Here is a 23369-nt window from a genome sequence, read left to right as displayed (position 1 = left end):
GCTGGAGCAGCAGGAACAGATTTATCACAAATCGGAGGTGATGGGAAGCAGAGACGCGTGCCGTAGAGCTCCCCTGTATACCGGGAGCACGGATCCTCGGAGCAGGGCTGGGGCTGGACGCTTTGCTGGGGGGCTGCACACACAGCGGTGCTGCTGTGGCTGTCACGGGTGGTGGGGCTGTCACCGGGGGTGTTGGCGGTGGGTCATTCTTGCAAGAGACTGCCAGCCCCCCAAAGCCCATGAGAAATCAACTCCCTGTCCCTGCCACTGGCTTCCCCCCACCCCGTGCAGACGAGGACCCCCTGGGAAGCCGAGGGGCTGCTCCGCAGTTCTCCTGAGCCCCCGTGGGATTGACCTGAATGGAGACATCCTCTCCGTCCCCGCTCCCTCAGCCCTCGGGGGCCAGGGGGGTGATGCCTGGTGCTGTGGCTGGGGCTGAGCATCACCCCGGGTGCGCTTCTGGGTGCTCACCTCAGACCAAGCCTGGCTCCTGGAGCTGTGATGGCCAATGCCCCTTGGTGCTTGATAGCCAAACCCTGCTCTGATGCGCTGGGAGAGGCTGGGTTTGGACCTGGAGCCTTCCTGTCGCATCTCTACAGCTCCTCACATCAGCACCAAAGCTGCCTTGGACTTCTTTAAAATAACAATCTCCTAATGAACGGCACTGTCACATCTCTGGAGGGCTCCCTGACTCCGTCCTGATGGGAAGAGCCATGTCTTTGATGGAGACTCCGTGGAGACGTCCCTTCCCTCCCGGACCCGCATGAACACAGGCGGCCTCAGGGGCAGTTGTGCAGCCAGCAATTCCCAGCCAGCTCCATCCCAGGCTACGGATCCACACCTGCTTTAGAGCAGGGCTCACCTCACATCTCTGTTGGTTGTTTCAGTCCTTGCTGGGAACAAGCTGATTTCAAACCGCTCAGGGAGAGTCTCCGTCCCCTCTGCTGGGGCTGCACCAGCCACACGCCCTGCCCACGGCTGCCCAAAGCGGGAATCGCCGGCGAGGCACGAGCAAAGGGCGCAGCAGACCCCAAACTGCCCTTCCCGCTCCTAGATCTGAAACGAGAGCTGCTGCTTCCCGACCCGAGGACGCCTCTGCCCCCCCTTGCCAGCCTCTCACCCATGTCTCCTGCTGGATTTCAGCCCGCTCCCCGCTTGCTCCAGGACCCGGACTGCCAAAAGCCAGGGCAGGAGGGCAGCCAGGCTCCAGCTGAGACTGGAGGGAACCAGGCTCAAGCCGTGTCCTGAGCAGAAGGAGACGAGGGATGCAAAGCCTGGGCGCCCCAGCTATCCCACCCCACCGCGCAGCCGGGAGGGTAGGGGTGGGGGATTGTACATACGTGTATATACTGGACATGCCGGCGAAGGGTTTTATTATAGTGACACTGTAGAGACGCTGCAGCCTGGGTTTTGCTGCGGCTGCTGGCACAGCCCCTCCCCGTGCACACAGGAGCCGGTCAGACCCAGCCCCTCAGGGGTCCCTTGGGTCCCCCTCGCCCTCCTTGTGTGCCGCAGGGCTGGTGGCACCGTGCGTGAGCCGGGAGGGACCGCGGAGGCTGATCCCACGTTGACAGGCGACTTCTGCAGGGCAAGAGAAGAGCTTTAGTCTCCACTAAACGCAAGAGCCCTTCTCTGCCAAGCCGGGGCTGTAGCAATCTGGGGGTCATGTCCCCCCAGCAGCAGTGCCCCACGCTGCCCACCTCCTGTACATACACTCCTCGGTATCTATAGCTGTGCTCTGTATAGTGTGCGTGGGTCTGCTGTACGACACACGCTGACTGGAACGCACTCGAGAGCGTTTCTCCGCTTTAAGTCTTGCTTTCCTCCATAGCGATTGTTTCTGGTGTCCAGGGTGGAACTGAGCCTTCCCGGGGCGAAGTCTCCTCACTGCCATGGTCTGTGCCACAGGGAGGGAGTCGCGGATGGGGTGGGAGGGAAGTAAAAGAGTTTTCCTACAGTTTCTGACTCTGTGTGTGTGTGTGTGTGTGTGTGTCAGAGCCGGGTGGGAGCAGCTGGGAATAATCCAGGCTGGGATTCCTCCTCAGGAGAAGAGGAACCAGCCCTGGAGTCCCATCAAGGGACGACTGGCACTCAGTCCCTCTCCCCAAACCAGTTCTTTCCAACATCCCTGGTGGTGAGAAACACAGCCAGTTCTTCACCCCACAGGGTGGTCTCAACTTTAGAGGGTCCGTGCAGCAGGAGAGCTGCATTTGTCCAAAAACCCCTCAAGATCGCTGCCTGGTCAGCACAAACTGGGGACACTGAGGCACAGGCAAGTCTGTGCCAGCACCAACCCCTCAACTCGATGGGTCACTGAGGAAGGACGACCACAAATAGCTCTTCGATACAAGGGGTGGCAAAAACTCACTCTGAACAGCTGGATGGGTGAAGCTTCTCTTCCCAGGACGGCAACACCTCCAGGCTGGGTTTGCTGAGATCAGGGCATGGAAAGTGCCATCACTGGAGGTTTAATCTGCTGGAGAAACCAGCCCCAGGAGGGGGCTTAGAGAACAGGAACATTAGTGGGGAAACACACCGCTGTAAAGAAATTGGTTCTGGTATTAACCGCAGGCCAGCTTTGCCGTCAACAACTTCTGTGCAAATAAACCCCTTCACTCCAAAACACCTACGATTTTTTCTTCTCCCCCCGCACCCGGCAATTTGCAACACAAACAGGGATTTATGGGATTTGAATACAACCTCTACCAGCAAAGCCCCAACATCCCCCCAAGACCACTCACTCACCAGCATCCCCGGTGGAGCTGGGTGCTCTCCTGGCCCTGGGGATCTGCCTCTCGCGGGGGTGCAGCAGCCGGGGCAGGATTTTCCTCTGGGAACAGGCGTTTGTAAGAAAGCAATTACCACGCTTGTTGCTACACTGCCTTGTAGCTGGCTGAGTCAGCATTAGGTGCTAAACAGGTACGTTGGCTCCGGGGAGTTCTGCTGGGCAGATTTATATATAACTATACGTACGCACAAGTACGTACACAGGGAGATGGCTCCAGGTTTCCAGCAGAAATATTAAGTTTTCACACGAAGGCTGAGAAGAGAAAGGCAGTAACTGCCCTGGGAAGATTTTGCAAACAAAAACCAGAACGTGCTGATTTCATTCTGCCTCCGCAGGCTGAAAATATGCGAGATGATGCAAAGTGTAGGTATTGCAAGGTGGAGCTACATAAAAAAAAAAAAGGAAGAGAGGGACAAGTAAAACACTATTCAGAGGAGCCGTTTTGTTTCCAGTGGGTGCATTCCAGCTGTGCCCCCCACAGACACTTTCACTCAGCATGATTTTGCCAAAGCTGAGCAAGAGGAGCACTTTTGGTTTTATTAAAAACCACACCACATGGGTCTGGCAGTGTTTTGCTGAAAGCATTTTTGGGGAAAATCTTGGTGCACACAGCAGGGGGCCTCAGCACACCCCCAGCTGCAGCCTCGCCGTACCCCTGTTTGAACAGAGCCCTCCTGTCGCAGATGAAATATTTGACACGGTTATGATTTAGCAGCAAATCAAGATTTATTAATGGTTTGAGGTGGATCAAAAGGTTGAATTTTAGCAGCACTTACTCATTAACCAATTTAAGGATTAACAAGGTGATTCAGTAGAATATGTTATAATTAAAACAGCGACTTCATTACACATTCAAGAATTATAAGATTCACACAAACTTACTACAGGGCATGCTAAATCAAAATATCTGTATGTACATATGTATAAACACAAAGCACACAAACACACCCCATTCAAGGAGTCACACACACGCAGACAGACAGGAATATTTGGATCCAGTGAAATATATAGACACCCCCACTGCTGAAGGCTAACGTGGATATTCAAACACATGGACAGGTAGAGAGGTGGATGGAAGAGGTTAAGCCTAGAGTTAACATTTCCCTTTTCTCCAGTTTAGAGTAAATACTCACAGTGCATCTGCGTTCCTCAACGGGCAATAACTGAGCCTTGAGACATTTGACTTCGCCCTGGCCCTTCGTTGGCTTTGTCAGCAGACGCTCTTTGCCCGAGCGATGTCCCCGTGCCGGGGAGGTGCTGGTCACAGTGTGCAGCGATCCAGGAGAGCTCAAATGGTCTCAGTTAGAGTCACAATTTATAAGGTCTGAAATAACTGACTTTCATCAGCTACTTTTCCATTTCAGCCCAACTCAGACAATTAAATATTCTGCTATTTTCCATCAGTCGCACAAGCCCCAGACTTGCTAGATTTTGAAATTCTGGTATCCCCCGCTTTGGGCCACGATGCAGGTTCAGGAGCACCAGGCTGTCCTGGGGGGACATTGCCGATGCCCCGGGGAAAGCAGGAGCCAGGGGCTGCCTGGCCACTCTGTCCCGCTGCTTTTCCCCAGCCACACCTGACTTAGACTAGCCTGGTACGTGGCCCAGGAGGGGGAATCGCGCCAAGCACCGAGTGGCCCAGGATGAGGAAAAAAGCCCTGTCAGGAGAACCCGGGGCTGGCCTCTCTCGCCACTCCGCCGGCGCCGGGGCGCACAGGGCGCCCGGGCCCCGCCATCCCGCTGACTCCCTCTAGCGCTGCCGGGCGGTCCCCCCCCCAGCGCCGCCCCGCCGGAGGGGGGCTGCGGGGGCTCAGGGAGAGCCGCCCCGGGCCCCCGGCCCCGCTCCTCGGGCGCTGAGGCAGGGCCGCGGCCCGCGCCCTTAACGGCGACCAGGCCGCAACCCGCCCCCCCAGGCTCCGGAGGGGCCTCCCGGGGTGTGTGGAGCGAGAGCGGCACCCGCAGGACGCGATAACCGCCCCGTTTCCTCGGGAAAAGGAGACGAAAAAATTTAAATAAATAAAAAATAAATCGGTGTTTTCTCCGCCCCTCCCGGGCCGCGTCGCCATGGCAACGGCGCCCGGGCGCGGCCCTGCCCTGCACAAAGATGGCGGCGCCAACCCGGAAGCGCCTTCCCCTTCCCGCCCCAACGATGGCAGCGGCTTCCACGTCGGCGCCGCCCCGGTGGCGGGCGCGGGCGGCCATGGCGGCGCGGGGCGCGGAGGCCGAGGCCCAGGCCCTCTTTGAGGCGCACACGGCGGCCGAGCTGCGGGCGGTGGAGCGGCGGCTGCGGGCCGGCATCGAGCAGAAGCGGGAGGAGCTGCGGCAGATGGTGGGCGAACGCTACCGCGACCTCATCGAGGCGGCCGACACCATCGCCGAGATGCGCCTCAGCGCCGATCGCCTCCTGGGCGCCGTCCGCGGCCTGCAGCGGGGCGGCACGGCCCGGCCCGCCCCGGCGGCTCCGGTGAGGGGGGGCGAGGGACCGCGGCGGGGCGGGGGGCGGCCCCGGGACCCCCTCCATCCCCTCTTTTTCCCTCCTGACCCCCATTTTCCACCCCCCTCCAGGTTCGGCCGCCGGCCCAGGAGAGCTTCTACCGGGCAGCGGCCCAGCTGAAGCTGCTGCTGGAGGTGCCCGAGAAGGTGTGGGGGGCCGTGGAGGGCGGCCGGTACCTGCCTGCTGCCCGGCTCCACCTGCTCGGTGCCCACCTCCGCCGCCAGCTGCAGCTGGAGACGCCGCGGGCCCGCGGCGGCCCCATCCTCGCCCGCTTCCCCATCCTGCTGCGGCAAGTGGCAGCCGCCAGCCACCTCAGGTGGGATGGCGTGGCACGGCCGGCTCCTCGGCGGGCACTGGGAGGGTGCCCTGTACTTGGGAGGGTGGTGGGACGCTTTCGCAGAATGGCTTGGAGGGTACCTTTAAAGGCCATCTAGTCCAACCCCGTGCCATGAGCAGGGACACCTTCAACTAGGCCAGGTGGCCCAGAGCCCTGTCCAACCCGACCTGGGATGTTTCCAGGGATGGGGCATCTCCCATCTCTCTGGGCAACCTGGGCCAGGGACTCACCACCCTCACAGTAAAACTTCCTTATATCTAGTCTAAATCTCCCCTCTTTTAGTTTAAAAGGATTATCCCTTGTCCTGTCACTCCACTCCCTGATCCAGAGTCCCTCACCAGCTTTCCTAGAGCCCCTTTAGGGACTGGAAGGGGCTGGAAGGTCTCCCCGGAGCCTTCTCTTCTCCAGGCTGAACCCCCCCAGCTCTCTCAGCCTGTCCTCACAGCAGAGGGGCTCCAGCCCTCCCAGCATCTCCGGGGCCTCCTCTGGCCCCACTCCAGCGGGTCCATGTCTCTCCTGTGCTGAGGCCCCAGAGCTGGAGGAGCACTGCAGGGGGGGTTTCTCCAGAGCAGAGGGGCAGAATCCCTCCCCAGATAGTCCCGCTGTCCACCCAGATAGTCCTACTTCTGCCTGGGAAAATAACATCCTCGCTTGGTGGGTTATCACATAACCACACCTGAATATCTCGGTCAAGCACCCAGACCAGTGACTGTCTGCCTCATTCCCTTGCCAGATCCACCATCCTGCAGGAGAGCAAGTCCCTGCTGAAGAGCCAGACCGTGTCCGACCAGGCAGTGGCAGAAGCCCTGTGTGCCATCATGCTGCTGGAGGACAGCTCTCCACGCCAGGCCCTCGCTGACTTCCTTCTGGCCAGGAAGCTGGCCATTCAGCAGCTTCTCAACCAGCCACACCACGGTCAGTATGATGGGCTGCCCTCCTTTGTAAAGTCAGGGTAACCCCTTTTGCTTCATCTCCCTCTTGCCCCACAGAAGAGTGGGTGGGTTAGTTCCACAAAGCTCACGGTGGTGGGGACACCACCATGTTGTGCCACTGCAGTGGTGTGGCTGACACTGCTGGCAGTGTTTTGCCCCAGTGGCTGCCTTGGCTGAAAGGCATTTCTCTGCAGGTGCAGGTATAAAAGCTCAGGTGTGTTCACTGATGGAGCTGCTAACTACAACCCTGTACCAGGCCCATGCTCTCTTCTACACTGTGCCTGAAGGGATGCTGCCGGATCCAGCCCTGCCCTGTGGCTTGCTTTTCTCAACCCTGGAGACCACCACAGGCCAGCACCCAGCAGGTGAGCATCCAGGGGGGCTCAGCATTAGGCCCAGGTTTGCAGGCAGGAGACCAGCCCCACGCTGGGCTGATCCCCTGCCCATATGCTTCCAGGGAGAGGAGGGGTTCTGGAGGAGGAGGTGAAGCTGAGCAGCTGGTTCAGGTACCTCCCGGAGTCTGTGGTGGAGTTCCAACCAGCCCTGCGGACCCTGGCACACCCCATCAGCCAGGACTACCTCAGAGACACGCTGCAGAAGTGGATCGCTATGTGAGTGTGACAGCATTCCCCCCTTGCAGGACTCTCCTAGGCACCACAGGGCCTCTGTGCCAAGGCAGCAGTACAAAGCAAACCCAACCTCGCCTGCTTCCACAGTCACTGCAGCCGGGCTGTGCCTTCTGCCAGTTTCTTGCCCAGTGTCCCCTCTCCCTAGCCGTAAAACAGCCAGAGGCAGTACAGCACTGTCGTAACAGCCAGGCTGTAACACTCTGCTATAACAGACCCACCTGGACTACACAAATCTGCTTTACACTGCCATAACCACCAGCAAACAGACACAGAGTAAAAGAAAATCCCTTACCTGTCTCACACGGCTCTTGGTCCAGCACATCCTTTCTCCTCACTGCCTTTCTCAGGACTGAGTGGGGGCAGCCAGACCCCCTTTATAGAGTTGCCAGCTCCACCCCTTCCCACCTGGCAGCCCTGCCTACCCCTTAACAGCCCCTTCTCAGGCCTGTGTCGTTATCTGATGGAGCCAGCTGGTCCCTGCCATCAGCTGCAACCCACCATGGTGTGCTTGCTGGCCATGAGATGTTTCCCCAGCAACCCTTCCCGCAGCCCTCCCCTCCCTACCTGCTGGCTTTCCTGGGGTTCATGCTCCTGGATTTGACACCCGCTGCAGCCCAGTGTTCCTGCTGGTGGGCTTGTGGCTTTCCTGGGGGGCCCCATAGTGGATCCAGGGTGGTTCCAGGTACCCTCAGCCCCACAGGTGATTCTGCAAGTAGAGCCTCTTACTGACAGGTTAAGAATTCCCCCACCTTGATGTAGCTGATGTCCTCCCCTGCCTTCCCTGGGGCTGTGTCTGAGCAAGTCAGACTGAGGGGAAACATTGCCTTCAGGTGCAGCGACGACATCAGGGCCGGGGTCAGCAACCTGCTCGTCTACGTGAAGAGCATGAAAGGCCTCGCGGGGATTCGCGACGCGGTGTGGGAGCTGCTGACGAGCGAGTCCATAAGCCAGAACTGGGAGGCGGTGTGCCGTCGCCTTTTGGACAAGCCCACTTCCTTCTGGGAGGACCTGCTGCAGCAGCTCTTCCTGGACAGGCTACAGGTGGGCGCTCTGCCATGACAATTCATCGTGAGCCTTGCTGTGTGCCCCCTCTTGTTGTCTCAAACAGTCCACTGGTGCCTGTTGGCAGCACTAAGTGTGTGTTTTTAAGTGCTAGGTGGCAGCAGGCACATGTAAAAGGTGCTTTTTTTTCTTCCTTTTCCAGGCACTGACCAAAGAAGGGTTTGACTCGATCTCAAGCAGCTCCAAACAGCTTCTCACCTTAGCCCTGCAAGAACTTGAAGTCAAATCCAGCACCTCTGCCCTGAGCAAGCACATCCAGTTTGAACACAATGTGGCCCTGTTCCTGTGGTCGGAGAGCTCCAGTGACCTGCCTTCCGACGCCGCGTGGGTCAGTGTGGCAAACCGCGGCCAGTTCGCCAAGAGCGGGCTGTCCATGAAGGCCCAGGCGCTCACGCCATGCGTGCAGAGCTTCTGCTCGGCTCTGGACTCAAAGCTGAAGGCCAGGTTGGACGATCTCCTGTCCTACCTCCCCACGGACTCCTCAGCCGCCAAGGAGGCTGCTCCTGTGGTGCAGCCACGCTCTGCCTTCGACCGCTACGCCGACGCTGGCACAGTGGAGGGGCTGCTCCGTGACCACTGCGTTGCCTGCATCCACCGCATACTGGGCTGCGTACGTGAAGAGCTCCAGAGTGCCCAGAGCTTCCTGGAGGGGCAGGCGGACGCTCCCAGCAATGCCAGACTCAATGCTGTCCTCTTCATGGCGAGGCTCTGCCAGTCCCTGACCGAGCTCTGCCCTCACCTGAAGCAGTGTATCCTGGGCCAGTCGGGCAGCACGGAGACGGTGCTGAAGGAAACACGCTCCTCCAAGAAGCTGGGGAAGGGGAAAGCCCAGGGAGTCACCCCCGTGCAGGCCAAGTGGCAGGGGGTGAAGGCAGAGCTCCTGCAGCAGAGCCTGTTCGCTTACCAGATCTGGAGCTCAGCTGTCACCAAAGTAAGGAGCTGTTTCTCTTATCACAGCTGCTTCCTGCCTGGGTTTCGCTCAGTTCCCTGCGGTCAGCACTGCTGCTCCTCAGCTGACTGAGAGCTCACCGTGCTGCTGCCATGCTGCTCCGTCAGCCTGCAGGGAGAGGAGCTGGCGGCAGCTCAGAGGTGGTGGCAGCTCGGAGGTGGCATCCAGTGCGATGGTCTCCAGAGGAGTCATTTTGGGAGAAGTCGGGGGGTGTGGGAGGCCAGTCTCTCCGCGGACAGGAACAGGCTGCTCGTCCTTTGGTACTCCCCGTTAGAGCTCTCTGTGACTGGGTGCTTTTGTGGTTTGTGCTCTAGAACCTGGTTCAATGCTTTACCCGCACATTGCTGCTCGACACAGCAGGCTCTGTCTTGGCCACAGCCACCAACTGGGATGAAATTGAAATTCAGGAGGAGACAGAGTCTGGAAACAGCGTAACGTCGAAGATCCGTCTGCCTGTGCAGGTAGGAGAAACGTCCTCTCGGTAAATACGGAGAAAAGGTTTGCTGGAAGGAGAAAGATGCTGTTCTCCAAATCCTCTGCTTTGTCAAATGGTGCTGACCTGCTGTGGAAGTTGCTTGGTGTTATGAGCAGAGGTCAAATGCTCTCCGATGCTCTTATTTGCCCTTTGAGATACTCTGCTCCTAAGGACAGAGGAAGGAAATTAGGTAGTTGCTGCTCTATATTCAAATGAGTAAGATTGGCCCAGATCCTGTAAAACTGTGCCAAAGGAGGACTTACATCTGGTTGATACACAGAGGCCCCCAGGAGAGAGATTTCCTGGAAATCGGATGCACTGAAGGACAGGGCCGCAACAGTGCGACTGCGCAAAGCCTAAGAACTGAGCCTTGCAGCTCTCCATAGGCGGGATGGGGGTGCAGGAATGACACCCTCAGTGACAAAGCAAGTGGCAATCGCACGGAGGGAGAGGAGGGCCAGGGCAAGAGCGAGTTCTGTGTTTGCTCTGTACGGGAGGGGCTGGACAGGGCAATAGTCTTTTGTACTGAACCCTGTAAGGTGAATTTTGTTGACTCTGAAGGCAAAAGCAGCTGGATGAGAGCTCGGGATAGCTGGGAGGCCCAGGAGAAGAGCGAGAGAGTAAATAACAAGCCCAGGCAGCGGGTAGTCAGAGTGGGGTCAGTGGTGACAGAAGCAGCACAACATGCAATTCCGTTCTGACAACATCAGGGGAATACCTCTGGTAAAAGTACTTGTGGGTCTTTGAGGAGTGGTATAACCAAAAGTCTGGTGTGTCAGTAGATAAAAACCTGTGAGATATTTGAGCCATGCTATGGGGGCAAGTAGGTCTCAGCAGTGGAGCTTTGTGGCTGAGGAAGTAGGAAGCTCACATTACGAGAACTGAAGCAATGTTGTGCCGCTGATAAAGCCAACGTAGCTTACAGACCACAGGAAAATAACACTGTTGTCTTCAACAGCCATCCTGGTACGTCCAGTGCCTCCTCTTCAGCCTATGCCAAGAGGTGAACCGGGTCGGTGGTCACACTCTCCCAAAAGTCACCTTGCAGGAGTTGCTGAGGACCTGCATGGCAGAAGTGCTTGCTGCCTATGAAAAGCTCGTGGAAGAGAAGCAGGAGAAGGTACGTGAGTAGGATCAGCCCTCGCTCCAGCTGGGGCGGGACGGGAGGGTCGCTGGGCACACGGTGATGCATACGCTCCTGTCCCTCGGAACAGAAGATATCTGCCTGGAAAAGCTGGAAAGGGTGAGTATATTCTTCCCCTGCCTCTCCCAAAAATGAGGCAAAAAGGGATCAGACACCAGAGTGGGTGTGCAGAATGGTTCAGTTAAGTTTGTTGTGTCTTGGTGCTGGTGTTTTTAAACATTTCCCCTGAAGCAGTCCTTTGCCAGCCCACTCTCGGTGTGAGTGAAGAGCCCTGTTCCTGACTTTTCTATTTGCAGAAAGCAGGCACCTTCCCCATGACCCAGAACAGAGCTCTGCAGTTACTCTACGATCTGCGGTACCTGAGTATCATCTTGACAGCCAAGAGTGAGGAAGCAAAAACCAGCAGGATCAAGCATGACTCCGGGTGCGGTGCAGTTCCGTGGTTCGGGTACTCGCAGTAGTTTGTGGGGCCCTAGAATGGTTTAAAGCAGCAGCCTTCCCAGCTGCCAGGAGGATGCCTGCAGGAGCGGTGCCTTTGGGCTTCAGGGGAGAAGGGTAGTGCAGTCTCTAAGCTCTGACATCTTCACCAATGCTAAGCTCGGCCCCAAAATATAGAAGGACAGGTGGGATTCTGCGGCTGAGAGCTCAGAGACAGCAGGCTGGTCCCCCCTGCTTGTGTACGCAGTGTGTCTGTATGGCAGCAGGGACACCATCAGAGGATGCCTCTGGGGAGAACAGTTAAGCTTTCAGGCAAGAGTTAAAACGTTGTGTATGTTTCAGTCTTGAGAACTGAGGCATCTCTCTGAGGCTTACCACGGGGAGAAGGTTCCTGTGCACCAGCAGATGGTGGAGGCTGTGTAATAGCTGGAAACCCTTTACGCAGCTGCTGTTCCGCTGAGTAACTCCCATTTGCTCAGTCACCTCCTAGGGCCAAGCCGCTCACTGTTTCAGAGGGAGCAGAGAAACTGCCCCGTTGGCACCAGCAGCCGTCGCTGGGATGTAACCCCTGACAGGACTCCTCTGCTCTGCTTGTAGGATTGAGAAAGTGACTGACTTCCTGGAGGGGCACATAGACCCCTTTGACTTAGACGTTTTCACTCCACACTTGAACAGCAACCTTAATCGCCTGGTTCAGCGAACCTCCGTAAGTTCAAGTAAAAGGAAGGGATGGATCAGGAAGCAGGGCTGCAAAACAGGTTTTGAAGGGCAGCTGGGGTGGCTTTATAAACTGCTTAATGCCTAAAGATAACCACCGGCACTCACTCAGAAACAGGAAGAGTGTTTAATGCCAGCTGAAGATAAGAGGAGCTTGCTGAGCTGGCAGCACGGCACGTAATCGCGCGTGGAGTTGGCTGAACTTTATCTAACACGATTCACTGGAGCCTGTGCAACACTAATTGGGTTAAGTAGTGCTGAAACAGGCCTAGAACTCAACTATGGTAATAATGAGCAGCACCGATTAAAAGGAAAAGTTAGACAGGGGGAGACACTTTGTGTTGAAACTTAAAACCAATCCAAGCAGCATGCCAGTAGACTCAGCAGCAGTGTATTGCATGGTCAGCTCTGCAGCTGCCCCCAAACACACACAGCTCCTTCATGCCTTCCAGGTTCTCTTTGGCTTGCTGACCGGGACAGAGAACCAGTACACGAGCAGGAGCGGCGCGCTCAGCTCTCAGGAGCTCCACAACATCTTGCCGTTAGCTTCCAGCCAGATCAGGTAAGGTACTCGGCTCTTCTCTGCATTCTCCTGTCTCTTTGGGAAGCGGGTCTAGAACTGCTGCTTCCCTGTGACCGGCTGCATTTCTTTCTTCCATGTCTTAAGATTTGGACTTCTGCCACTGAGTATGTCGAGCTCGCGAAAAAGCAAGTCTGCTACCAGGAGCACAGAAAGAGTTCAGGTTGGTAAAACTGAGCAGTATCAACTTTTTGCCAGGGCTTATTCTCCCACCAACACTGGAGTTTGCCGGGAAAGAAGAAAGTAGCCAAACAGTTCATACTTAACCCAATTTTTTATTTTCGATAAAATGAGGGAACCATTACGGCAACACAGCATGAGATGGTTTGGATTTCCCCTTGACCCTCAAAAAAAAACCCTGCTCTGTAGTAAAACATAGGCAATAACCGCCATGAAAACGCAGTGAAGACTCGTACAGATGAGGCATTTTAAGATCAATGCATAAAAGACAATTCATTTAAAGATGGCTGCAAGAAAGGTTGAAGGATTCTAGCTAATTATTTGAACTCCTTTCCAGTGCGATGCTGACCTCTAACTCCTGACGAAGCCTGGCTTGGGTATTTAAGCCTGTGTGAAGAGTGGCTTGCTTCTCTTGCAGCAGCTCTGTGTTGTCCTGTTTCTGAGATTTATCAGTAGACAGCCGTTACGTTGCTACGTTTCCCCTAGTTTAAAACATCCGCTTAAATGGAGCTCTCTATGCTGAGGATTGAGAGACAAGGAATACCTTACTGCTACAGGAAGCAGTAATTGGTAATTTGTTTCCTTTAGCTATTATTAACCGAGTAATCCACCTGTGGCGACTTCTTTTCAACTGGGACAGAAGAGTAAAGGTCTGGTATTAGCAGAGCAGAGAGTGTTACCCGAGATGCTGATGTTTACTCTGCGGCTCTTGTTCTCCATTATTCAGAAGCATTAAGGACCAGACATAGTATAAGGGCTGTTTAAAAGCCCAAAGCTTCCCGATAAAGGTATTCTTTACCTCTTACGCCTCAGCTCTGGTAGAGCGTAGAAGTGTGCAGTGACGTTTGGCTCACTCCTGCCACTCCCCTTGCCTGCTGTGGTAGCACGTGTATCTTCTGCGCTAGCCACACTTCTCAAAATCCCTGGCAGATGCTTGCTGCTTCTTTTTATGCTAAAACAGTCCAGGAGAGGTTAAAGTCCATAGATGCAGAGAGCTGTTCTTGAGTAAGGGCAACAGCTGTACTTCTGCCCTTGCTCTGAGAGCAACAGCCCCTTCCCTGCAGTTCCAAATGATTTTTATTTTGCGGGGCATTGAATGACATCTGAAAAGCTACCTGTTGCTCACAACAGCAAGGCGCTGTGCTTCTGCCACTCAGAACTGCCTCTGCCTGTCACTGACCACCAGGAGTGACACTGCTTAGGTTGCGGTTCAAGCTGCCTAGGAAGAGCTGTTCTGCTGTAGCCTACACCTCCTTGCAGATCCTCTAGATGAGGGTATGGAGTAAGTCAAAGGTACGCTGTAATAGCTACTGACGCTTTTCTTTTTAAAAACTAACAGGTCCCAGCTCCTGCACTCACAAGAGCAGAAGACGAGGCGTCGCGCCCTGGCTCTTTGTTCAGGCAGCTTGTAGCCGAGGAGGAAGACACAGCTGCACCTTCTCTCTTCAAGCTGGGATGGCTTTCTGGCATGACCAAGTGATGCAATACAAAATAAACAGTTTGTCTGCGTATTCCTCTTCACTGAGATCGCGCTTTCCCGGTGGCAGGGACTGGTGACCCCTCCGCTGGTATTGTCAGAAGAGAAGTACTTTTCCATCCTCAGCCAGGTCACAGTATGCCACTCGAAGCAGGCACAGTCCAGGACTGTCCGTGCCCTCTGGCTGCTGGAACAGAGGTGTAGCTACTCTCTCACCTCCTGTTCCTTAGAAGCTATTAAAGTCAAATTAAAGAAAAAAAAACATACACGCTGTAACAGAAAACAAAACATTTCACAGCTAGAAATGGGTATTAGAGCAATGAAAACTCTCTCTCAAAAGCCCCTCCCCAGGTTGCTCCATGCTTTTCTCCATAGGCACCACGGATCTGCTGTCTCTGGGAGCACAGCGGGCACCCCACAGTTCAGCTCTCCTGGGTCTAGTTTCACATTATTTTTTTTTTCAGTACTGTAGCAGTAAAGATCAAGCGAGATAAGGCTCATCACACACCGAGCTGGGTGGAAAGGTCGCAGCTGGGGCATTCCTAAGGGATGCCAGTGCTGGCCCCTATTCTTACTGTCTTATTAACTCTAAATGCTCAAAAAAATTATGTTGCCAAATAACTTTTTTACTAGTTTATTGAAATTAAAAAAGACTTATAAAACTGAAGATGAACGTTGGAGAGAACTTTACATAAAGCAACAAATTGCTAACAGATTAGGCAGTCGATTGGAATTGGACATTTTGCAATCCTATAACACAGATGTGGATTCCTCAGTCTCCTCTTGACGCGTACTTTATAACCACCCCAAAAACAATCCTATAAAAATTGCTTCAAAGCCCCTTTTGCATTGCAATAGTGCAGCAAACCACAAGTAAACAATTTCCTGTTAACCTGTTATTTCAAATATAGACTGAAAAGGCAACAGGCGTTTTGTGCAATTCCATTTTAACAAACTTTTAAGTTGAAATATCAAATCTACACAGTGCTGTCCCTTCACAGAAGGCAGGGAACTGCTGGTTCATCATGTAGGAAGGCGTCCCCGGCTCTGTAAGCTGTGAAAGTGTGCCTCCTTCAGGATCTGGTTGATGTGGAAGTAAGGACCTTGGCTTAGTGCAGACTGCTCATGGAAGGACTGGGAGGAGACAGGACTGGATCCTGCAATTATCGGGTTTAGGCTGGTTTCTGCACCGCACGCTCTGTCAGGGCTGTTGATGCTACTGCTACTACAGCTGCTGCTGCTGCTGCCGCTATCGCTGCTGGAGGACTGAGACAAAGAGAAGGTTAACAGCAAAACACATTTTTCTCTCCCGTCCATCACGAAAAACCACATTTAAGCAAATCATCTTTACAGTAAGTCCCTCCCTTCCAGATTTTCAGGCTCACGTTCAGCCTGATGGACTAATGTAAATCCACCAAGTGCTTTCTTGGCATTCATAGCTTCCGTTATTGCCAACACATGAAAAGCGTGACAGAGCTGAAGGGCTGAGCAAGCCTTCACCCGGAGGTTCGCTGACCTCCAGAACATTGGATTTCAATCTTTCGCTTTTGGGCCCGCCAGCTCTGCCCCCATGACCCACGTTAGCACTAGTGAAGTTTGCTGAATTCATCCGAGAATTGGAAAATAAAGAACATTCCTACTGAACTGCATGTGTCAGTAAAGGCAGGCAGGGCATGAGGAAAAGTTTATCGCTTCTGTTCTAGCAGACGTTTTAGGTAAGCACCATGCAAAGCATTTTCCTACAAGTCAATCTTTCCAAAATGAGATCTGAAGCATCCAAAGCAACAGGCTGTTAAAAAAAAAAATGCAACACGATACCCATTTTAAGTCTTTGAACACCTCAACATACATACAACTACTCTTCTCCCAGTTAAGTACTGGGACTGCAATGTTAAGTGGTAGTTTTCCATAACAATTTACTTGACAGGCAGTGAAAAGAGCGACAGGCATCAAAGACTTCCACATGCAGAAAAGAGAGCTCATGATTTAGCTCGCAAAGAGGACAGGGCTCATTTGCCAGCATTTAGGATAAACATTTCATGGTAATGACTGGAAGAGCATTAGCCATCATTTTCAGTGTTTCAAAGACATAAAACTGTTTGGTTTACACCGTGTTAAGGGCTGCTAACAAAAGGTTCCATTAGTTACAGCTGAAATATTTCATTACTGTGTGATATGCTGTTCAGGAGAACACTGCAAATATTTAGGTGCTTAAGAATCAGAGAATGGCTATTTTGCCATCCCACAGGGAGTAAATTCACAGAAGCAGCCAGCGTAAGTGACAACAGCTAAAAAAACACCCCACATTTTTTAAGTATTAAAGTAAAACCACAGAAGTCAAAGTTTGGTGGCCACAGCAGAGGAAGACAAATTTAAAGAAGTCCACAGTAATTTAATAGTCAGCACCACATCCAGAAGGCCTCACTGGGGAGTAAATCTGAAGAACGGTGCAAACTGCACCCGACATGTCTGTCAAGGGGCGGTGAGAAAGGCCCAGGAAGGCACTGTGCGAGTATCTGAGGTGGACCACATCTCAATGCCAACTGGAAACCCCACGGCACTGATTCCATGATCGATCGTGAGAATTCAACCATATAAATTTCCTTGTTTTACTGAGCACCAAAAATGCTTCAGTTCTGTTGTACTATAGCAAGCAAGGCAATGGCCCCGGGGCTGCACCCGCGCTGGCGTGTTAGGTTCAGCTAGCAAGGAGAAAACAAGAAAACGCGTGTGAAATCATTCTTGAGGAAGCAGCAGATGTAACTACACGAGCAACCAGCTCCTCCTCCTAACGCTGCTAACACTAGAGAGGGAGAGAACACGAGAAGGACAGAGAGGAGCCGCGAAATGGTGCTTGCTACACCATCTCATTTTGCATAGAAGCACAAATATCGAAATGCAATGCTGTTATGCTCAACAAGTCACAGCAGCCTTGGAGAGAAACCCACCGCACAGGACACTTTGTTTCCTTTTAGTCTGTGTTCCTTACTGTTTTTCGTTACAGCCACCTTCTGAAAATCAAGGTAAAAATCGAAATGAGAACCTGGTATTACTTACTGCTAAAGTTTCACATCTTAACAAACATTTCCGAGCTGTTAGTAATGATTATTTTGTGCATGTCTAATTTTTTTTAAAACCGAGATAGTGTCCTGGGACGTGCTTCCTACATCTAAGGCTGTTGACAGATCTGATTTGTCATACCCTCTTTATTTCCATTTCTCTAATGCAAAAATTCACTAGCACGTGAAGCCCGTTTATTGCCCAAATCACATCAAAGACCTACCATTTCCCCAGGCTGTGGTGCACATTCTGTTACGCATTTGGACTACAATTAGACAAAAAAAGAATCCTTAAAGTCATCATGTCAGCAACGACAGGCATCTACACAATGAAACAAAGTTTTAAGCGAAAGGGCAAAGGAAAGTAGCCCAATGAAAGTTCATGAGTACTTTAAGTATCAAAAGAACACGTTCACGGTTTACCTGACTCATTAGCCCCTCTTAACATCACATCCAGTAGCTATGGAAGTTTTAAATAATTTCCAAACAAATGTCCTGCTAAATGTACTAGTCTGCTGATCTGTGACATAGCATCTCAATCATTCATGACAGGAACCTAAAAAACGGCCGTTCAGACCCTGCTGCTCTCAAAATCTTTCAAGATGAGTTTAACAGAGGCATAATCTGGTTTTAATTAGAATCTAAGACCAGCCCTTCCTCAATAGCGTATTACTGTAGACTGGCATAGCTGCAATGCTAGACAAAAACTTTGATGTGAGAGAAGCAACTGCTGCTGTGCGTCAGCAATCTCCGCCGATAAAACAGCAGTATTTCTAAGCTCTGGGGAAACCTGTCATCGGTCAGAATAACAAAGAGGAACCACAAGAAATGAGGTTTTACAGAAGAAAGTTATGCAGGAAGGAAAAGAGCTAGTCAGAACACTGCAGACTCCCTTCCTTCCTTGGGAAAATCAGACCAAAGGGCTTTTCATCGGTGATTCCCCAGGTTGCAGAGCACAATTGTACATTCTCCTAATTCCTGTGAGCGGCTGCTTGCAGTCGGCCTCTCAGACGATCTGCTACAGCTCTACCTGACTTCACGTACAGGACAGCAATGAAAGGAGAGTAGGAAGGGCTTTTGCTGAATTTATAAGCGAGTTCCAGGGAAAAGAACACAGCTGACCTCTGAATAAAGGGAGGACAGGCTGAACAGGAAGTGAAATGTGGTGGCAAATGCTCTGCTTCGCTAATGTTTAACATTCACTGTAGTTCTAGTCCAGTGTTTTCGCTGTGTGCCTGTTCATGGACTGAACTGCAAAGCAGAGGTTTACTGTCAGCCCCAGGGTGGCTGTCACCTAGCAGCGTGGCAGTGGTTTTGTTCCAGGAGGAGCAGGAATTGCACATCATTACAGCAATTTGCCAAGAAGTAGTGCTGAGAGAGATTGAAGAGAATCTCGGTTTCCCTCCTGTAAAAGTCCGATCCAAGGATGGCATCTACCCTGGATGAAAGGACAATCTAGTGGGAGAAAACAGCAACATCCTTTCGCATCAAATCTAGCTCACGTGAGCAGCAGGATTCAAAGTGAGGGACTGACATCACAGAACAGCCCAGGTTTGAACTGCCACTAAGACAAAAATCTCCCTTTGTCTTACACATATTGCTGTCAGCTATGAAGAGTAAGACAAAAAGAAAAAAAGCCAAAAAAAAAAGAAATCCTGACAAAAGCCAAGCCAAGTTTTAGTAACACTGATTTTTTCATAGTGAGGTTATGGTCTCAAGTAAACCACACTCTCTAAGAGAATGCAGTCAACTTTCAACTGAAAGAAGGCAAAAGGAATCAGTACCTCATATAATATTTCACAAAAAGCAGGTGCGTGTATGCCCTCAGACAAAAAGTAATTCTCTGCTCATGTACTCTTTGAAGTTACAAATTGCTCTCACGCACACACGCTTTCTCTCCTAGTTCAATATCCTAAAGCTAGTGAGGATTTGTAATCAGCAAGAGCTGCCTTTGCAAATGGCAAAGTATCAGGAAACCAAATAAAAGTATTACAAATGGCCAAGAATTTCAAAGTGACATCAATCGGAAGCATTTGTGCACTATAAGCACAAGAATTTCTCCATTTGGCACAGGAAGCCCTTAAAGAAACAGTCAAATAATACTGATTTAATTTTATGGCTTGAATTCCTGGGCATGCTCAATTCAGTGATCCAACATTACGAGAAAACAAGCGGGGAAAAAAACCAAGCTCTATTTACCAGTAGACGACGTTGTGAATTTTGTTCCCTTGAAAAAGGGAACATTGATTTTTGTAAAACTGTGTCCAGCAGGTGCATTCCTCCACTTCAGCAACAACAGAAAGAAATTCTCCTTGCCTGCACATCAGGGTTTAATGTGTTAAAAACATACTTTTACAACGCAAGTGCATGCATGAAGCAGGAGTCTCAATGTTAGCCTCAGTCACTGAGCTCTGCACTGGTTTCGCTGGTGGCGCGGAGGCAGTGCATGCCCATGCTGGTCACTTGCAGGCACCCCAACCAAAACAGCTGTTAAGGACAGAGTTAAGGTCATCCACTCTTGTGTGGCTACTACAAGACTATTTCCATTTCTGCATTTTAGCGGCTTTGCCCAGTCAAACGCCAAGTGTTTATACGACAAGCAAAGGTGCTTCTGCCACTCACCATGAAGGTTTTTCCTGATATTCTTAATTTCATTACTCCTACTTCAATCCCTTGTTCCACACTAAATTCTTCCTCCTCCCGCCACAAAGCTCGTTTAGCCATTAACTACTCTACACACGAAGAGGTGTTTAACCTGTTGGACAAGTGATTCAGTGTCAGATGGCAAGCAACTATTTATGGTTCTACCCGTTATACCCGAGAAACAAAAACAACTTCATCCCAGCAAGTCATACTTCTGGCAAAACAGCAATACAGGAACCAGGAATATTTTTCATCACAGCAAATTCCTTCACGATGAACATCTCAGCTGCGAGAGCATTTTCCATACGAAATCACTGACATTTTCCATGCAAAATCAGCTACATGTAAAGGTGTACTGGTTAAAAGAAAGTCTCCCCTTACAAAAGGAACGGTGGGATACCGAACTTTGTATCATTTTAAATGTAAGTATACATTTGAAGCCATTACCGTATGATAAAAGTGATGTTGCTCGAAGTTACATAGCACAAAAAATTTTCTGCAGTTAAAGTATAGTTAATAGTTCAATATAACCGCAATAGTTCATAATTACTCATTACAGCCAATCTTTGGAGTGAGAGGGCTGTATAAACAACCAACAAGGATATTTCAAAAACCTTAAAAGAAATCCATTTCATGAACTTCCAGGGACACAAACCAGGAAGGAGCCTCTGCTCTACACGCTCTTTTCCATGAACATTTTGCCACAGAACTACATTGCTAATTAGAAATGCATACAGTGAATTTTCGGATGATTAATATAGGCAACAATTCACGAAATCTGGCAGCAGCTTGGAAATCAGCATTTTTTTTAAAAAAAGAAATCTCACAGCTAGCAAACTGCATCACCCTAGAACACCTGTCACGTGAGCGATAAGAGACAGTTTATCCCACGTCCAGCAAATGATCATGGCAAACATGAGCAGAAACCCAACAGTTTGAGTTCAAGTCTTTTAGCTGTGAACGAGCAAGTCTTGCTTAAACTGGCGAGCTCTATCAGAGCATTTTTTAAACATCAGATAAGCATTACTGCTTGCAACACGCACCTTGTGCATCGCACCAGTTGGAATGCTTTTTGACTTTCTACCACAAATAATCACATTACTGTAAGTAAATGCAAAGTTGGAAGAGTAGATGGTCAGGCAAAGTGACCACACGCACTTCTAATCCACCCTAGTCATCTCCTCAATTCTGCATGTGTTACACCTCATTTCAGACAGCAAAACCAAAAGTGGCAGCAAATGCTTTTCTTGTTTCTTCACTTGGGTACTACTTATCAGTATTTGAAAGACATTAACAGAAATACTCAGGCCACTGGAAAACATGCTGATTTCCAAACCACGTTTTACAGATTTCAATCTCTGAAGTACAGTCAAGCCTCGTGACCTCATACACAAAGCAAAAAAAAGTGTTTTCATTAACTACTCTCCATGAATAAAATTTCACAAGATATTCCAGCCATTATTTAAATTCAACATTAAAGGAAACGGAATTTGCCCAATAAGGCTCTCACCTCAGTGTCCCAAGAGTCCTGAAGGACAGTATTCCTGGTACTACGCTTTGTCTGAGGAACATGACTGTCATCTTCATTGCCATTCCGTCTCCGCTTCCTAAAGAAAGTTTAGGGAGAAAGGAGGAAAAAATTAGCAATCTACTGATATACCTTCTGTTTTGTTCTCTAAAGGCAACTCCACAAAAAAATCTGGAAAACTTGATCAATTAATGAAGGATGTATCTAAACCTCTGATGTGCTGTGGACTTTCATATTCTCTTTTTAGCTGTTTTCTACAGAAGAGAAAGAAAAAGAACACAAAGCAGCCAGGCTGGTGTTTTCACGTCAGTTGAAGGGACACGGACTCACACCTGCCATTAAAAGCAGCTCTGAGCATCTTTCTAAATAAACCCGTTTGACTATTCTCAGCCTTGCAACTGCTCTCAGTACGTAGGCATGTCTAAAAATAAGCCTGGGACTTTGAATGACATCTGACAGGCTGAGAAAAGCACCCGGGAAGAGTGGCAGTGACCACACTTTCAATAAATACCCGATAACGTTCATCTCGCTTACATGTGTCTGCAGTTAGGGCCTATGATGACTTTCTTGAGTGTCTCCATTCTGTCTTTGCACTTGAAGCCAAGTCACATCCTGAGCACCGTTATTTTCCATGTGGAAAGTTTTGTTAGAAAACACCTCATGGAAGACAACTCCTTCCCTGTTTCTGATGTATTTGCCATCCTCTTATGACATCAGCACTGCTTCACAGCAGATCAACAGCAACCTAGAACCCCTGTGAACCAACGTCTGTCACTGTCTGCAGAATTTTAATGCTCATATCAAATGATTTTTCCCACTGTACACACACCACAGGTCAATCAGGACCTCTGCACGCTGGGCACTATCCGAAATACAGGATGGAGATGTTTCGGTGGCCAAAAATTAAGACATACTCAAATGAGTCAAAACAGACCCAAGCGAGGTATTTATAACTGAATGTTTTCTTACAGACAAGCTTCAGCAGCAGACTCAGCTGCCAGTATATGGTCCACGCCTACAGACAGGAGCTGCCTCCTCGCTCTCCCATCCCTGGGAGGCCCACAGCACTCTCGACCGTTGTCCACCACAGCCCATCAGGTTCTTCCTCCACCAGGGCCACATTCCCCCTCTCACTCCAATGCTCCACATTTGCGTTGCCTCTACATGTCTGCTTTTCTTGACGCCTGCAGCCCACGAGTAAACTCAACACCTCCATCCCCCACAGCCCACCCTGCCGCCTCACCACTCCGGGCACTCACAGCCCAGCTCCCACACGCTTCACGGTCCCTCCCGTTTCTCCCCACCTCCTCCCCTTCCCCACCAGGCCGACAAATCCCCCTCCAGCTCACCTCGAGGCCCCCACATACTCTGCGCCCGTTTGATCTCCTGAACGCTGCCCGCCCTCCCCGCTAGATCTTTAACGTTCACCTCCGACACAATCCCAGCTCCGCTTTAACCCTTTCCAGAGATGAGGGGGCCGCTTCCCCACTTCTCCCCCCATCCCTTACCCTCTTACTCAAGCCAACCCCTCCGGGGCAGTGTAAAACACTCCCCACACCACCCTCAGCCCCTCTTCACACCTCCCCCGGTCGCCACACGCCCCCTACACTGTTACCTCCCCCTCCAGTGCCCGAGGGGCTGTCCCTCGCCTTAGGCCCCCTCCCTCCCCTCGGCCTCCCCTCAGGCCGCCTTCCCCTCCCCCACCCCGGCTCGTCGCTCACCTCTGTCTCGCTCCCCGCTCGCTCGGCAGCGGCTGCCGGCAGCTCATGGCGGGCCGGGCTGAGCTCTGCGAGGACGGGACGGAGCAAAAGGCGAGGGCCTGCGGCGCGGCCCGGCGCGGCCCAGCCGCCCACCGCTGCGGAGAGACGTCCCCCCGCTCGCCTCCAACCGCCGCTTCCGGCGTCTCCGCCTCCTGCGCGTGCGCAACGGCCTCCCCG

The 23369-nt window shown here is 51.7% G+C and overlaps 2 protein-coding genes and 1 long non-coding RNA gene across 16 annotated transcripts; 1 reads left to right on the top strand and 2 right to left on the bottom strand.

Annotated features, from left to right (window-relative positions):
* Positions 1-1356: 1356 nt before the first annotated feature.
* Positions 1357-8017, bottom strand: LOC128917806 (uncharacterized). Of its 5 annotated transcripts, none has more exons than XR_008469374.1 (4): positions 7745-8017; positions 3922-4085; positions 2746-3171; positions 1357-2538 (listed from the first exon to the last, which is right to left on the bottom strand). It is a non-coding gene; the product is annotated as an uncharacterized LOC128917806 (long non-coding RNA). The 5 variants fall into 5 exon arrangements; XR_008469373.1 differs by lacking the exon at positions 7745-8017 and having other exon boundaries at positions 1357-1581; positions 1701-2538; positions 3922-4855; XR_008469371.1 differs by lacking the exon at positions 7745-8017 and having other exon boundaries at positions 3922-4855.
* Positions 4889-14464, top strand: COG1 (component of oligomeric golgi complex 1). Of its 2 annotated transcripts, XM_054221310.1 has the most exons (15): positions 4889-5252; positions 5354-5598; positions 6353-6534; positions 6746-6916; positions 7009-7162; positions 8011-8221; positions 8385-9173; positions 9506-9652; positions 10625-10786; positions 11107-11234; positions 11846-11954; positions 12418-12527; positions 12633-12708; positions 13063-13102; positions 14065-14236. In XM_054221310.1, the coding sequence occupies exons 1-14, from the start codon at positions 4893-4895 to the stop codon at positions 13078-13080; spliced, it is 2862 nt and encodes a 953-aa protein (XP_054077285.1). In that variant the 5' UTR covers positions 4889-4892; the 3' UTR covers positions 13081-13102; positions 14065-14236. The 2 variants fall into 2 exon arrangements, with proteins under 2 accessions (XP_054077285.1, XP_054077284.1); XM_054221309.1 differs by lacking the exon at positions 13063-13102 and having other exon boundaries at positions 14065-14464.
* Positions 14465-14820: 356 nt separating this feature from the next.
* Positions 14821-23355, bottom strand: FAM104A (family with sequence similarity 104 member A). 9 transcript variants are annotated; one of them, XM_054221314.1, is made up of 6 exons: positions 23154-23286; positions 21967-22044; positions 21415-21511; positions 17486-17527; positions 17151-17213; positions 14821-15468 (listed from the first exon to the last, which is right to left on the bottom strand). In XM_054221314.1, exons 2-6 carry the CDS (start codon positions 22011-22013, stop codon positions 15226-15228), a joined length of 492 nt encoding a protein of 163 aa, XP_054077289.1. In that variant the 5' UTR covers positions 22014-22044; positions 23154-23286; the 3' UTR covers positions 14821-15225. The 9 variants fall into 9 exon arrangements, with proteins under 9 accessions (XP_054077289.1, XP_054077288.1, XP_054077291.1 ...); XM_054221313.1 differs by lacking the exon at positions 21967-22044 and having other exon boundaries at positions 23154-23355; XM_054221316.1 differs by lacking the exon at positions 17486-17527 and having other exon boundaries at positions 23154-23284.
* Between the last annotated feature and the right edge of the window lie 14 nt (positions 23356-23369).

Source organism: Rissa tridactyla, chromosome 15, assembly GCF_028500815.1.
Source record: "Rissa tridactyla isolate bRisTri1 chromosome 15, bRisTri1.patW.cur.20221130, whole genome shotgun sequence".
Classification (NCBI taxonomy): Eukaryota; Metazoa; Chordata; class Aves; order Charadriiformes; family Laridae; genus Rissa; species Rissa tridactyla.
The sequence above is the reverse complement of the archived record's forward strand: the minus strand, read 5'-3'. Positions and strand labels throughout refer to the sequence as shown.